General features: G+C 46.3%; 1 protein-coding gene across 4 annotated transcripts in view; it reads right to left on the minus strand.

The window, feature by feature from the left end:
* Nucleotides 1-3,678: 3,678 nt before the first annotated feature.
* arhgap21a (Rho GTPase activating protein 21a) overlaps nt 3,679-16,258 on the minus strand; it is a 98,356-nt gene continuing 85,776 nt past the window's right edge. For 3 of the 4 annotated variants that reach the window (XM_076290782.1, XM_076290781.1, XM_076290783.1), the window contains exons 14-25: nt 15,080-15,144; nt 14,641-14,771; nt 13,398-13,543; nt 13,020-13,178; nt 12,638-12,716; nt 12,331-12,404; nt 12,079-12,168; nt 11,763-11,888; nt 11,230-11,271; nt 10,763-10,868; nt 7,982-8,013; nt 3,679-6,753 (exon numbers count right to left, since the gene is read on the minus strand). In XM_076290782.1, the coding sequence (XP_076146897.1) occupies nt 4,900-6,753; nt 7,982-8,013; nt 10,763-10,868; nt 11,230-11,271; nt 11,763-11,888; nt 12,079-12,168; nt 12,331-12,404; nt 12,638-12,716; nt 13,020-13,178; nt 13,398-13,543; nt 14,641-14,771; nt 15,080-15,144 (2,904 nt within the window). In that variant the 3' untranslated portion in view covers nt 3,679-4,899. The remainder of the gene's footprint in view (nt 6,754-7,981; nt 8,014-10,762; nt 10,869-11,229; nt 11,272-11,762; nt 11,889-12,078; nt 12,169-12,330; nt 12,405-12,637; nt 12,717-13,019; nt 13,179-13,397; nt 13,544-14,640; nt 14,772-15,079; nt 15,145-16,258) is intronic. The other variant, XM_076290784.1, reaches the window with a different exon arrangement.

Below are 16,258 nucleotides of genomic sequence, written 5' to 3' on the forward strand. Positions count from 1 at the left end.
ACACAGATGCTGGCATTTCTAGAGCAACCATTTTCTCTTGCCGGCTTTCTCCGTGAGTGGGATTGCAAGAAAAAAGCATAAGGCTGCATGCTGTTGTTTTGCGTTTGTGTGTGTGTCTGTGTGTGTGTGTGTGTGTGTGTGTGTGTGTGTCTGTGTGTGTGTGTGTGTGTGTGTGTGTGTGTGTGCGTATGATGTGTGTGTGTGTGTGTGTTTGGAGGGATTTGCTGAATGTGTGTGTGTGTGATATTAATACATACGCCGAATGTGAGATGCGCTTGTGTATCTTTAGCTGTTAGTTGAACCAGGACCTACTTTAACGGCTGCAGTCAAAAGCAATCTGGGAGATCTATGAAATGTTGCCTGTTCCTCCCCCTACAGGCTGCTGAGCTAGCACCTGGATGTTAACAGCCTCACTGGAAATCCAGAGCAGGCCATCCATAAAGAGAGAGAGACCTGGAGGGGAAGGCTGAAATGACAAATTAAGCGGCTTGCTCTGACAGAGAGAGATTCTGTTTGACACGTCGAGAGGTAGGCACAAACGTTTTCAAATATGTCACAAATTCAGCTGGAAATCACTTCAGCTGCCTGTGCAGTTTCATGTTTGAAAATGTAAACGTTAGAGATGTTAGTATTAACTCAGGTAATCCACTCATATAAAAAAATCTAAATAAAAAAATCAAACATTAAAGTCCATTAGTAGATTTATGTGTAAGAGTGGAATGACACAGGAAAAAAGTATTGAACATGCTAAGAAAAAGCAGTACACCAAGGCAAGGAGGGGCAAGGAATGAGGTGGAATCTTTAAGTAGTTGAAGACTAATTATCCCTCCTATCTGTGCAAATTAAGATGGGTTAGTACATATTGATGGACTAAAAGGTTTTTTGTTACCAAGGTGACAAGAACCATTTCATGATGGATAAAGGCAAAGAGCTCTCCTAAGACTTCTCACAAGCTCTCACAACTGTATTGTTGCAAAACATATAAATGAACTAGTTAAAACCAGTAAGCAGTATTGGGGCCATTATCTGCAACTAGAAGGAACATCACTGCATCATCCACCGGCCATGTAAAGAATCTCCTCACAAGATTTCTGACCAGGGAGTCAGAAGGATAGTCAGGGTAGTAGGCCAAGATCCAGGTTACAGAGAAAATCATGTGTAATGCACTCCACCGCCATGGCCTATAAACGCTCACCCCGCACGACTTCATTACTGAAGAAAAACATGTTGACGCTTGTTTAAAGTTTGCTACACAAAATTTTAATGAGCCTATGAAATATTGAGAGAATGTAGTCTGGTCAGGTGAGAGCAAAATTAAACTTTTTGGATGTAATACTACTACACACCATGTTTGGAGGAGAAATGGCACTATACATCACCCTAAAAATACCATACCAACAGTGAGGCATTGTGGTGTGGGGCTGTCTTTTAATCTCATGTAAGACTGGCAGACTTCATAGAGTTGAAGGAATCACACAAAATCACACCTACAGTAAATACTGCAACTGATTCGTTTTGTCATACAGGAAATGTCTTGAAGCTGTCATTACAAACAAAGGCTTTTCCACAAAATATTTTTAAAAAATGTCAGTAGGCATGTTCAATACTTTTTCCTGTGTCATTTCAGTTTATTACAGATAACTCTACTTATGGACTTTAATGTTTGGATTTTTTAAATGCATGGATGTGTTAAAACTAATGTCTGTTGAAAATGTCCTCACAAATGTTGTTCAATACTTATTTTCCCCGCTGTACAGTGCAGGCTAATATGGGTCCAAACGATCAGTATGCTCTGGGACCCTTTACTCTATCGATGCCTAAGCTCTGGGCTACAGGGTCCACAGGGGATAGTACCATTTCTGAACTCATTAAGGCACAGCAGTTCAGGTAGCGTCTGAATTTGCCTTGCCCATGAACACTGACTCACTTGGAAAAAGCTATGCAGCCAGGCACACACACACACACACACACACACACGGAAATGAAAATGACAAAATGGACATGAGCTCTTTATTGAGAAAAATATGAAAGAAACAGAGGAACACCCTCAAGTCAGCTCATCCTTCACAGCTTTTGGTTTTAGAGGCGGCTTGGCTCTGTGCCCAGCAGATGGGACAGCCACACTTGTGTCCCTTCGTTGGCAGGCTCAGGCTGCTCCGACAGTGTAACTGCTTTACCTTGCTCTGGGCAGAGGCATCACACCATCAGTTTGAGCACCTTAGGTTTGCCAGCTCACCAAGAACATTTAACAATTCGTATTTTGTTGAGTTTGACTGTTAATTAATATTTTAACGTGGAATGGAAATAATTGAATGAAATGAAAATACATCACGTCTTTCATGAAATTACAGGGGGTATCCTTCCCTAGTAAAGCATACAAGAAAGAGGACTGGAAGGCTTTTGTTAATTAGTTCTTGCCCTTTGGACTTGGGTGGAGTAGTGAGGTTGAGACGTAAGCCTAATAGCCGTACATTTTTCTCTATCAGACTTGAAAAGGGCTGATAGTTAACATTCAGGTCCATTCACACTGACCTCGGTCAGTAAGATCTTTGGCGAAGTTTCTCAGGTGGCAGTTGCTCCACTGATCTCACTCAACACTGACATACAGTACATTTCATACAGAAGAACTTCCTGGGAAAACACATAACTATGTGGGTCAAGTGAGATAACATTAAGATTTCTTGTTAAACTGCATGTTCTCATCTCAGTTTGTGATAGTGGATTTTCCAGTTCTGAAGGCAAGTAAACTACAGATGGTGCCATTGTTTTATAGATTATAAAGAAGTAAAGTATTATCAGAAAGAAGTAATATGCATATAGACACATTATTTAATGGCTTATACATTGAACTGAAACAGATAAACGCTTTCCCCATTTCTCTGTGAACTGAGGATAGACTGAGGTGGACACAGCGCCCTCTGGTGTCCTATTCATGTAGGCCTGGCTACCCCACACTCACCTCAAATAGCAGCATTTTGTTATTTAGCACAATTCAATGCAATTGAAAGGGTTACTTCACTGGTGATTGTCACTACTTGCAAATTTGTCACCAGAGGTTTGCTATGGCTACTGGCTAACTGTGGTGGCAATTCCCTGGCGATTGCCACTACTGGCAAGTTGGTCACCACAAGTTCACTAGAAGTTTGCCATTATCGGCAAAGTGTGGTGGCAAATCACTGGTGAACACATTTGCCATGAGTGGCAAACTTTTCATTGTTGCCAGAACTTTGGCAAACTTGTGGCAACATTTTCTAGTTAACTCATTTGTTTGCCACAAATCACCCACAAGTTTGCCGCAAACATTTTGTTTTTGTAAGGGTTTATATCAATTTTGGACTTAAAAATGTAGTATTAAACTCTATATTCTGTAGTATGGTAGGGCAGATGGGTCAGCTTATGTGACAGGAGTCCTAATATTCATGTCACAGACACAAATTATGTCTCTTATGAACATCTACTTTTTCTCAGTGCTCTGAGGAGTGTCCTGTAGGTCTTACCCAAAGCCCAAGATGATGCCTTTAAATGCCTTGTTTTGTGAATATCCAAAGATATTCACTTTACTGTCATAGAGCAGTTACTAAACATCTACAAACATTCCTGCAAACCGGCATTTGTTCAAGTGTAATGCATGCTTAGGCAAAAAGAGACAAGACCAGACCACATGGCTGCTTTGTTTGAAATCTGTAACATTATTTTAATGAGTTTCTCAATAAAATTTAGTCACAATACATCTTCTAAAATAAAAAAGAGCAAAGGAGGAAAAAAATAAAAAATATATACTTAAAAAAAAATCATAACATGGCACCCAAACAGTCCCAAGAATCCAGTCAAAGAGGCACTTTTTCCTTTGTCTTCTATTCCATTTTAGCGTGACAAATCACCATTTCTTGTCATCATGATGACTTGCTCACACTATTCTCCCAAGAGGGATGTGTGCAGAAAGTTAGGTACCGTTTACCGTTTGTCGTTCTAAGCACAAGGTTGTGCAGATGTGTTGAAAATAATGTCACTTTCCTTCTGGCGGGATCCAACTTGGCATCTGGCTGTTTTGTGCGCTGTAAAAAAATAATAATAAAAGGACCTTCCTACAGCGCTCAGCTCAGAATACATCCCTCGACCAGGACATCTTTAAAAAACAAAAAAACAAACAAAACAAAAAAAAACACAATTCAAGTACACTGAAAGATATTTACATTTTTGCTTTTGTTTACATGACAATTTGTAACAAGCAACGATGCGTTAGTCAGCATACCCAGAAAGCGCATACATTCTTCAACGTAACCATAGGAAGAATCTGAGCATTGTTTCGTAAGAGAAAAGAGGCCTCTCTCTGAAAGAATGACAGCTTTTCTTTTTTAAAAGTAAAAAAAAAAAATCTTCAGTAATAATCTCATGCTCAATCACTTCAGCTCTCGTCAGTCCATTGCTTTGATGTGCTGTGTTTGTGTGTGTGTGTGTGTGTGTTTGTATTCTCTCCCAGTCAAGTGTACCTTCTCCACACAAACAAACACACACAAACAGACGTACACATGCGACAAACACACCAATGCTGGCTTTCCATATTACTGGGGTTGGTGTGAAAGAGAGAGGGAGAGGTCCTCATTTCATGTCAGTTCCAGGATGAGAACATTCCAGGCAAGGATGCACAAAACACAATAATCCAGTTGCTTTCCTCATAATCCTATACACATATAGATGTATATACAGTTTTATATAATATTTATATAGTCATATATATTTTATAAAAAAAATCTATTGTGCAGTAACTTTAGCTTATCTACATACGTAACTGTACATGGTTTTTACTCATTCTCAAACATACTATGGTACACACATATACATACATACATACATACATACATACAGATGCATTAACATACACACACATGTACGCCCATGTCACAGATACTGGTAGAAGCGTGAGCGCACCACCTGCGCTCCAGAGAGTTTGTGCGGATGGGCGTCACCTCCTACACACAGCCCTGCTTTGTTCTTGGCTTGTGGTCCTCCGCCGTTCACCTGCTCTCCCGGTTCCTGCTCGGTGGTGGCGGGGTCGAGGGGGTTCGTCTGGGGGTCAGCGGGGCCGTCGCCGCCGCGACCGTCCCTCTCACGGGTGATCCAGTCCTGAATGGAGAAGTCCTGCGAGCTGCACTTGGGCTGCAGGCGGTCGATGGCGGTCAGCTCGGCGCCGCGCGCCACGCCGCCCTGCTCGCTCCAGTCGTGCATGGCCTGCAGCTGGGCGAAGTCGCGCTGGCCGCCCATGGTGTGGCGCCGGCGGAGGCCGCGGCTGCGGAGGCGGCCGGAGCGCCGCGGTGGGTCCGGGGAGCGGCTCCGCTGCTGCTGCTGCTGTTGCTGCTGCGATGAAGAGGAGGAGGAGGAAGAGGCGGCTCCCAGGACGTCATCGGCCGAGCCGCGCAGCCGGAGCCTGAAGCGCTCAGTGAAGCGAATTCGCCAGGCCGACTCGGAGGCACCAGGATTGGCTGAGGAGGAAGACGAGGAGGAAGAGGGGGTGTTGTTGGTCGCCGCGTTGGTGGTCGCGGCAGTGGTGTTGCGCTCGGACTCACTGCGGGACGAGGAGCTCAGGCTGCCGGTGGAGCGGCCCTTCTTCATCACCTCCAGCATGCGAGACAGCCGTTTCCCTGACGACGACGTCAACGATGAGGACTTGGTTCCTCTTCCTGCTAAGCTGCTACCTGCTCCAGCCCCTCCACTGTTGCTGACACCCAGTCCATCCACAGACGAATCACTGTCTGTCTTCTGCCGCAGGGACCGCCTTCTGGAGAGGGTGTCACACTCAATCAGCCTATGGGAGGGCAGGGAAGGGCGGCCGGTGGGGGTGGCGTTGGGACCGCCGGCAGTCGATTGGGCGGGCTGCTGAGAGCTGACCTCAGGTGTAGGGGAGAACACGGATGCTGCTGCCGTTGCCAGAGGCGTCGGTCCGGCGTTGGGGAAGACGGGAAAGTCACTGTCACTGTCCGTCTCGGCGGGCCGGCCCTCGCTGATGAGCTCACTGCGCTCGTCATCGGCCTCCTCTCCACCGCGGCTGCCGCTCACCGAGCCCACCTCAGGGCTCAGCAGGCTGGACTCGCCGGCCGTCAGGAAGGTGTTGGAGGAGGTGGTCGAGTAGTCGGAGGTGATGGAGCTGACCTCTGCACCGGCTGCTGCCCCGGGGGGTCCTCCAACGCCGAGGAGGGAGGGCTCCAGCCCCCCTGCCGAGGTTGAGAGCCAGCGGCGGGTCCGTCCGCGAGGCACCGAAGCCCCCGAGCTCATGGTGCCCAGGTCGGACGTGGGCTCGTCCAGCTGCGACGAGGACGGGCCGTCCGACAGTGAGGACTTGGGGAGAGTGACCGCTGGGGTGCGGAGGATCGGGGAAGGCGACGGCGACGCCGAGGGGCACGACGAGGCCTGGGAGGGGGGAGCCGAGGTCGAGATCCCCCGCTTCTCCCGCAGGAAGAACGAGTTGCGGTGCTCTTTGCGGCTCTTGGGTGTGGTAGTGGAGACAGCCTCCGTGGCTTTCCCGTTCTCCCTCTTCTCCAATCCCTCAACCAGAGGGCTCTTGGCTTGGGGGGCCGGGGAACCTTCCTCAGACACCGCGGGGTCCTGGAGAGTGAAGACCGAGTCCAGGTCCTCGTCGGAGCTACTAGGCTGCTGCTTCTCCTTGTGCTTCTTTCGTTTGCGGCTGGCTGCAGCAAAGATTGAGGAGACCAGCAGCTCGCGGCTGTACTGATCCTTCCCGTAAGCCCAGGAGTTCTGCTGCAGATGGATAGAGAAACAGACAGATAGACAGACAGAAAGGGAAAGAGAAAGAGAGAGAGAGTACAAGCATGAAGAAATGACAGAGAAGAGAAGCACAATAGGATGTGAATTTTAAGAGAGAAAGGGAGAGACAAAAAGATACATTCATTAACAAGTGACATGTGACAATCACATTCTACTTATACATGTATATTATATGTAAAAAGGAAAGGCAATGCTATAGCAAAATAATTTTAAAAGCCCTGGTAGCTTGGATTACACATAGCAAGCACCCATCTTTCATTTTATATGCTGAACTGTTTCAATATACATTAAAACGACCAGTGAGCTCTTTCAAACTCAGTAAACTGCATTTCATTGGAAAAATAAAGAAGTAAAAATACTGTAAACGGATTACAGTGAAAACATACTGTAAAGCAGGGAGCTTTCTTTCGAGAGCAGAATTTTTGGTACAAATAGAAATAATTCCAAATAAACATAAATCTAAACAAAATCCATGATGCTTAATAACCCTTACATTCCCTTACATACAGTATATTAAAGAATCTCCTTCAGTTCCCGGTTTCAAATAGTATAGGATTATAAATACCACATATATTAGTGTCACTTATCCAACGCCAAGCACCTCCATAAAACACCATCATGGACTCCTTGGTACCTGGTACCGTTTGGTAAGACCTCATGACAGTAGTACCAAATAAAGCAAGTCTACTGCATGACAACCACTTATGGAGGCAGCCTTAACAGCAGCATCATCAGCAGCAGTAGCAGAAGCAGTAACATGTTTTAAGCAGCACCGCATGATTGGAATGTACTGTGCACATTCAGTCAATGAAGGAGCTGGATGAGAGACAGCATACTGGTGACAATGAAGCACAACCTCTCTGCCACATGCCAAACACAACCAGTGTCACAGGCATGGACATGACACATAAAACAATAAAAAAATCAAATCCTCAGAGTTTTCAGGGATTTAGGACTGAGAGGACCATCAGTAAGAACTTCATTGATTTGTCTTTTTTGTTGATGTTGCAACTCACTAACTTTTATGTGTGTCTCTTGCCACTGAGCACAAGCCCTAAGTGGGAAGCATGAGGGAGTCTTGGCAGCAAATGGAGCTGGACTGCACCTACCTCAGCCGTGGCCCCACAGTCAGAGAGAATAGGAGAGGAGAGGAGAGGAGGAGGGAGGAGAGCAGGGGGAATTGGAGGCTGCAAAAACTCACCTTGGATTTAGTGGAGTCACTAGTGGGTGAATCTGTGAGGGGAGAGAAGAGACAAAATGTCAGATCAGTTGAAAAGCTTGAGAAAAAAAATCAACAAACTGATGTGTGAGTGGAGAGAGAGAGACAGAGCGAGACAGAGAGAGAGAGAGAGTGACAGGTAGAGAAAGTGAGAGAAACATGAAAGAGAGAGAACCACAGGAAATGGCAGATCCAGCCAATCACCATGAAAAGACACAACTGAGCATGACAGGTGAATGAACAAGAAGTGAAACACAGAGGAAGAGGGAGATGACAGGACAGGATAGGCTAGGATGACAGGTGCATGTCACAACAACAGCTATACGGAGAGCAAACCGAGCTCATGCAGACGTGAGAGGGTTGATGTGTGTGGTGATCTCTGTGTTACACTCAGATCCAACAGCAGGGGGTGCTGTTTACCCAGCGCCAACAACACAAGGCTTATTCAAAACCCTCTTCAGCAATGACGCAATGGCAAAGTGCTGACAGGACACCTCTGCCAAACCATAAACTCAACACCATCATCATGTGAGTGGGATGGTGGTCTAACCCAGTGGAAGTGTAACCCATTCTCAAGGGGATGCTGAGTGCAACTTTGATGAGGAGGAGACAAGAGAAGGCAGGCAAACGAACGAATGAACAAACGAACGAACGAACGTACCAACAAACGAATGTCACACAACAACGACAGAGGATGACGAGGGTGAGAATACGGACAATGAGGAAGGTCATGCTGTCTGAGCCTGTTCTTCTCTTCCACAAGCTCTAAGATGAAGCAGTCATGTGGGGAATGTTTAGATCATCATGATACTATCATGGCCGTGTCCATCTCTAATGTCCAATGATAGAGTAGGCTAGCTATCATTGTTGAAAAGCTGATTATGTTTATTCAATGACATGTAATGTTATTTGAAGTTCTCATAGACTAATGAACATTGGAACACTGGACTTCCACATGACCTTAACATGAGGAAGAGAAATGTGTGAAGAGAGAGAGAGTGTGTGTGTGTGTGCGTGTGTGTGTGTGTATGAAGGTGAGAGTACAGTATGCTAGGTATAAATAAAGGAATGGAGATGAGGGATGACGTCGTGATTGGGTGCTGCATCCACTGATGGCTCAGGTACAGACAGAAAAAGTGGTCATGGAACAAACCAAGGCCAGACATGACAGGGGGGGTCAAAGAGGGGCTAGCTAAGAGCTGAAGACAAACAGCTACAGGAGAGAAAAGAAACGCCAGTGAGGACGACAAAAGGAGTCAATCTCAGGACAGATCCGTCCACGTTTCTGAGGTCTCCAAGGGCAAAGCTTGCAATTTTAGTGTAAATTTCTATTTGCTTTGTCTTGTTTTTCTTTAGCAAAGTCAAGCCAAGCCCCCCTACAAACACCCCTTTTGAAAGTGAGAGGATGGTGAAGTCTGCGAGCGCACAACCATGAGGTGGTGTTTTTTTGGTGCAAAAAAAAATGTTTGTGTTTTGTTTTGTCAGTTGTTGTTGAAGACCATACCATGCTATCTCTCCTCTCGGGCGGGCTTCAGAGAGGGAAGCAGAGACATCGAAGAGAGTCTTTCAGACAGTAGCACTGCTCTGGGGCAGCCACAGACAAGGCAATAGAAACACAACGCACACCAGACATATCAGCACAGACACCCACGCCTCTCTCCAAGTAGTACCCACGTGACCCGCATGCCACGCTTTCGGGCTGTGCCTGTCTCCTCCTCTCCTCTCCTCATGTCTGGCTTCTGCTTGCCACACTTTGCATCACAATTTTTTTCCTCTCTCATTTTCTCTTGCTCTCTCTTTCTCTTTTTCTCACATCCTGGCTGGCTCGCCAAGGCCCCTCAGAGGAAGCGAGGGTTGCGGCAGACCAGGCAGCTACAGTGCGGACAGCAGTCTTCCTTCTTCCGACAGTTCCAGCTGTCCATCACTGACATTATAGAGTCCATCAGTGACATCATGGTGTGGTAGACGCCTCCCACTTGTCCTGTGTCAAGATCAGTATGTGTGAGTCTGGGAATGCCACTAGGAGACGCGACAGAGGGGCGCTAGAGACAGAAGGATCACAGGATTGGCTTGATGGGGTTGCTTTTGTGTGGTGGTGGTTGTTGTTGCTGTTGTAGTTGTTGTTTGTGCTTGGTTGGGATAAGATAACATGCTGTGTTAGTGGCAACAGGAGCGTTGACCAAGATACACAGACAGACAGACAGAAAGACACACAGCCCAGCAGATATGGAGAACAGAGGAAAAACACTTGAGTGAACAAAAGAGATAGACAGAGAAAAAGGAAGAGAAAGACAGAAAAAAGAGAGGGACTGAAAAAATACCACTGAGAACTCAAGATATAAAAAGCCAGAAAAAATTGAATACTAGCAAAACAATAGACAAACATCAAATAAAATAAATCTCCCAAACAAGGCAAACTATTTCCAAATGAGGAGCATAATCAGTGTGTTGTCACAAAATAGCTTGAAATAGCATTTGAAATAGTTTGCATTCAAAAAGCAAATCTGACATCAGCTTACAGGTACAATATGATCAAAGCCACAGCAAGTTGTGCTGAACTCAAGGTGAAGCAGCATGGTGGAAAACTAGCAGCTCTGAGACGGCATCATCTACTCACATTCCTCTGCATGTGGCCCAGCCTCACTATAGTCCAACTCCACTAACCAGAGCCCAAAGCCCGCTTACCCAGGAAAAGACAAAGAGAGGGGGGAGGGAGTGAGGGCTCTGCCCCACAGGGAGGCTCTATTCCTGGGCACACGTTACCTGAGACGTCCCCAGGAGAGGGGCCCGTCCTGCCGATGTTGGTCAGCAGGTGGTTGATGTTGGGCACGGGCTGGGACTCCACGGCATTCTCCTGCTGTACCGTTGTCTACAGGGGAGGGGGGGAGAGAGAGAGAGAGAGAGAGTCGTTAAAGGGAGAGGGATAGCGAACAAGAGGGAGCACCAGAATAGCGGCACAGGACAACATAGGGCAAGCTGAACTAAATACTACTGTGGGGAAAGGGAATTAAAGACAAAGAGATTGGGAAGATGAGAGAGAGCAAGTTGTTAGCTATGAGACTGAATTAGTCTGAGAGAAAAGGAAATGTGAGTGATCCACACGTTTAGGAAGTAGGGAAAGTTAAGTCGTGGACAGAAGACCATGAGCAGAGGAGTGAGTGAGGGAAGGAGGGATGATGAAGTTTGAAAAGGAGAGAGCCTCATGAAATTGCAACAGTGCCAATACCCACCACAGGTTCCTCCGAGCTGTCATCAGTAAAGAACCAGTCGTACTGCAAGATCAAAAAACAAAGAGCAACTCTGTTACTCCCCATACACCAGAGCCCCAAAGATGGCACCAAACACACAGAAGTTTGATCCTCAGTGAGGATCCTCCCTAACTCGAGGGGCACGGTTCTCCTAAAGCACAGCAGTGAACCAGAGGGCAAACCACGCTAGGCTTCTGGGACAGCATAGTGCATCATTACTTCAATTTGTCAGTGTTTGTGTGTATACAGTATGTGTATGTGTGGGAGACAGACAGAGAGAGAGAGAGAGAGTGTGTATGTGTGTGTGTGTGTGTGTGTGTGTGTGTGTGTGTGTCTGTGTGTGTGTGTGTGTGTGGGAAAGAGAGAAAAACAAGGAAGATTGACTGTGAGCATGCATTTGTTTGTTTGGGCTTCTGCGGTGGTCTTAGGGCTGCATTAGAGCTTGTGTGGTGGGAGGATGTGTGTTTACATGTTTCAATTGCGTCTGTGTGTTTGAGTGTCAGAGGTGGTCTCACGTTTTGGATGAGGGTCTCCACGATCTTGTAATGGTCTGGCATGTGCGTGACCATGTGCGTCATGTTGTCGTCTGACGTGCGAACCAGAGTCGGGCCGAATACGATGGCCAGGTTACGGGGCTCCATCTGGACAGAAAACACACACACACACACACACATACACACACGCAGAAATGTACACTATGAGAACGATGACAAGTCACACACTCTCACTGTATAAGCAGTAGTGATCGAGTGTACTAATCAAACTGTACACTCTCAATAAATATACATAGAAAACACGTGAACAGAGATTGGCCAGTCAATAGGTGTTCACCTTGTTCTTCTCTGAGTTGTCTGCCACGGTCTTGAGGTGAGCAGAGAGGAACTTGAGGGTCTCGTAGTGGTGATCTGGCAGCTCGTGCAGCTAAGAGAGGAGAACGGTGTTTCCATTAAACGTGTTAAACCACAGGTCTAACATCAGCTGTCACGCACTGACTGTCTATGTGGTCTCGCTCCAAAACTAGAAAGACCATGCTGAGAAACTGAACAGTCAAATCTTGGAATGCTCCATGTCAGTGGAACTCACCAGTCTCTTCAGGACCTTTAGCCTCTCCGTTGGGTCCTCTATTCGATTGGCATCAATGAAGTCAGCATACCTTTCTACAGAGAGAAGGCCAGATAGAGGGAGAAGTGAGATGGAGAAAAGGAAACAGTCTGGTCAAAAGTAGCCTACAAAGCCTTCAAATTCTATGTTTATAACGGAGTGCGATTGCACTGTGCAGCAACTAGATGGATGGCCACCGCATTTAATAACACTACTCTCAGCATGGATCATAAATCACACAAACACACACACACACACAAACACACACATCATCCATCAGGAGACTTGCCATTTGTAAAAAGAGGCTCAGGAAGTTTCCGGAAGAATGACTTGAGTAAACTGCTGATCACGTTCAGATCTCTCCATTTCTGCCAAATTAAAAAAGGGGCAAATTACATGAGTGACAGGCAGAAAATGCACTATTGCAAAAGTCTTGTACAGGACAGAGAGAGGGAGAGAGAGAAAGAGAGAGAAAGAGAGAGCGAGAGAAAGAGAGAGAGAAAGAGATAGAGAGAGAAAGAGAGAGAGCGAAAGAGAGAGATGAGTCATACCAATAAAACTTGTTTGAATTTAAGAATGAGATAGAGTGAGGGGTAGAGCAAGACACAAAGGAGAGAGAGAGAAGGTGAGAGAGAGAGATGAAAGGAGAAGAAAAGGAATGAGTATCTTACGTCATCCTGGATGTCGATGTCGCCCATGCCCTTGTTGTTGAGCTCTTCCTGCATGTTGGAGATGGCTGCGTTGTTGCCAGGCACCCGGTAGATGCCTGTGTACTCCAGCCCTCGCTCCTCCACCAGCTTACAGCACACTTCCACTATTAGGGGTACAAACTGCACACACACACACACACACACACACACACACACACACACACACACACACACACACACACACACACACACACACACAGCTTGAGTAACACACATCAAGAGCTGAGGCCAGTAAAGTCTAAACTTTATCAGGGACCTACAGTAAGAGGTTAATGTGGAAAGCTGAAGAACGGTGATATGTTTGCTATGGGGAGGAGAGTGCCAAAGTTTGTCTCTCACCCTGTTGTTTTGGGCGGGAGGGCAGTCGTCCAGGCGCACCCCAAACGTCACCCCTGCTGGAGGCTTCTTCTCAAAGGGCCTCCTCATCAGACCCGGGATCCCCTTCCACGTGCCTTTATCTTTGGGTGGGCTCATCTCGTCCCCAACTACCCAAAGACACATAAACCATTGGAGCCTGATCACGTATGTATAGTCTATTTATATTTTAACAGTAGTTAGTCAAGAAGTCGATGAGTCGATAATTAAAATCACTTATCAGTGATGATGGCAGCATAGCCTAAAAATCTAGATGCACCCTAGCGCCAGCAAATGTAATTTGCAGCCAGGGTAGTCTAGCAACTCTCCGTTGGCTTGCGAGCTTGAAAAATGAAACTTCTATCAGGCCAATCACATCGTGTATAGAATCTGTGACAGTTTCGTGTGAATTTCCTGCTACTTGAAAACAAAGAAGATGGATGCTGCTGCTGGAGAACAGCGATCGCGACTCGAGTTCAGCTTTTTCAGCCAACTAGTTCCACTGGTAGGAAAATGCATGGGACTCATAAGTTGTAGCGCTATCCTATTGCATGCAGAGGAAATTTGAAAGACAACCGTTTATCCCGCCCCTCGGATTGAGCAGTGCCTATGGTAAGTTCCCAGACCCTACATCTTGATGTGGGTCTGGCTCTTCAGGCTAATGGCAGCAGTCAACTAGTAGTGGAGAAACTAGGTAAAGGCTAAATGGGCTTGACATTGCGATGTATGGAAGTGCCTGAGACCTGTTCCACAGTGACATGTACTGTAAGTGTACAGCTGTATTGAAATACAATAAGAACCCGTCTGCTATGGACAACTATCGGTTACACTTTACTTGACAGGATCGACATAAGAGTGACATGACACTGTCATGAACGTGTCATAAACTATCTAATGATGTAACACCTGCTGCCAACAGCCTACACTAACAGTAATGTTAGCATCAGCACTCATAATGACTAGTCAACTAGTTGACAAATATTATAAAAAAACTTGTCAACTAGTAAAAATCAGTACTTGTGAAAATGGTAATCTACAGTACAGGTACTTACAGAAAAAAACAGCAAGATGTCCATCTTAACTGATTTGAGCGACAGAATTTGGGTCCATCTTAACTGATTTGAGCAGAATTTGGGTCAGACTGTTTACTGTTCTGGGGCTGGTTTGTGTGAGATCACAGGGATGGGGGTGGAGGTGTGTACTGTATGTGGGTGGATGGTGGTCTTACCTTTGTGCTCATGTTTGGGGGAGTGGGGGCTCTGGGCTTTGCCGTCTCCCTTACCCCCCCGCAGCGTATGTCTAATGCTCAGAGACTGGCGTGAAGTCTTAGGAGACGGCTCTGTCTTACTAGGGGGAGGGCTGCCATGCACACACACACACACACACACACACACACACACACACACACACACACACACACACACACACACACACACACACACACACACACACACACACACACACACACACACACACACACACACACATTCAAGAAAGACACAGAAAGACAGATAAGAATAATAGCAATGGTAGTATGAGTAGAGAGTGACGTCTATTCATGTAATATGTACACTGGGGAACCTCCCTGCTGACGGATGTGAGTCCACACAGTGTGTGTGTTTGTGTTTTTTGTGTGTGTGTGTGTGCGTCTGTGTATTTACGCTTACCTCATCAGGCTGTTGTACTCCTTTATTTTGCGGTTGATGAGGTCTGTGCTGGTGACCGCAGCGTTCTAAAAAGGGAAAACAGAGGGAAGAGGAGAACAGAGGAGAACAAAGAGATGCCCATTAACTCCTAGGGTGAAACACTAGAGCGGAATCCCCTACACACACACACACACACACACACACACAGACACACACACTCTGTCTGTCTTACACACATACACACAGATGAACAGGAATCCCCACTAACACACCCAAAAACTGAAAGATCCTCCACCTAACTCCTTCCTATTGAATGACACGATAGTAGCCTGACTGAGCTGAAAGGGTGAGACCAGAGGCTAGGTGTGTGTGTGTGTGTGTGTGTGTGTGTGTGTGTGTGTGTTGTGTGTGTGTGTGTGTGTGTGTGTGTGTATGTGTGTGTGTGTGTCTGGAGACGGGCTCTCCCTTTCACAGGTGAAACCCGCTGGTGCTCTGACACGCTTTCAGAGGGAACACCGACACCCCCCATGTATCCGATCGCCCCGTGTTGAACTCATTGGAATTCAGGCCCAGTGGCGGAGGTGAATGGTTCAGTCTTGTGTCCCTCCTGAGATCTGATTTCCAGACCAGTAACTTGGGTGTGACTCCAAACGCCACTATACATGTTACTACCTAAGTCCCGTCTCTGTGTGTAGGATGTGGTTACGTGTGGCACCTACTTGAGTCTGCACTAAAAGAAATGAATGCTCACCATATCCTCAACCTGCTACCTTACCTCTGTGCTCCCAACATGACTTCATAAGATCCAAAAACTACAGGCACAGACAGTGTGATAAAAGACTATAAAGGTAAAACATCACATGTGCTAGTGCCTGACTAGCAGACAACGGACCTCTTTTCAAAGGTTTTCTTCTGGGTGTAACTGGGAATCAAACATATTACACACTTACACAGATTTTTCCCCAATACCAAAATGTGAGAAAGCATTTGTTACTTTCATATAACGATGTAGTAAAATGGGAGAATGTTGACAGCTCCCTAACCCCCCCCCCCCCCCGGCCAACATTTTTAAGTCTGTATGCGGAGCACAACTGATTGGAGGTCAGAGGCACTACTGTAGTGCACACTCCACACTTAACCCTTTAGGGACTTGGGCCAGATTCAGGCCCTCTGGTTACTGACATGACATACACACTCAGA

This window comes from Alosa pseudoharengus, unplaced genomic scaffold (genome assembly GCF_046254945.1).
Source record: "Alosa pseudoharengus isolate Yale_2024_CS ecotype anadromous, Long Island Sound unplaced genomic scaffold, YU_APseudo_1.1 YU_APseudo_1.1_scf_18, whole genome shotgun sequence".
In the NCBI taxonomy this organism is placed as follows: domain Eukaryota; kingdom Metazoa; phylum Chordata; class Actinopteri; order Clupeiformes; family Clupeidae; genus Alosa; species Alosa pseudoharengus.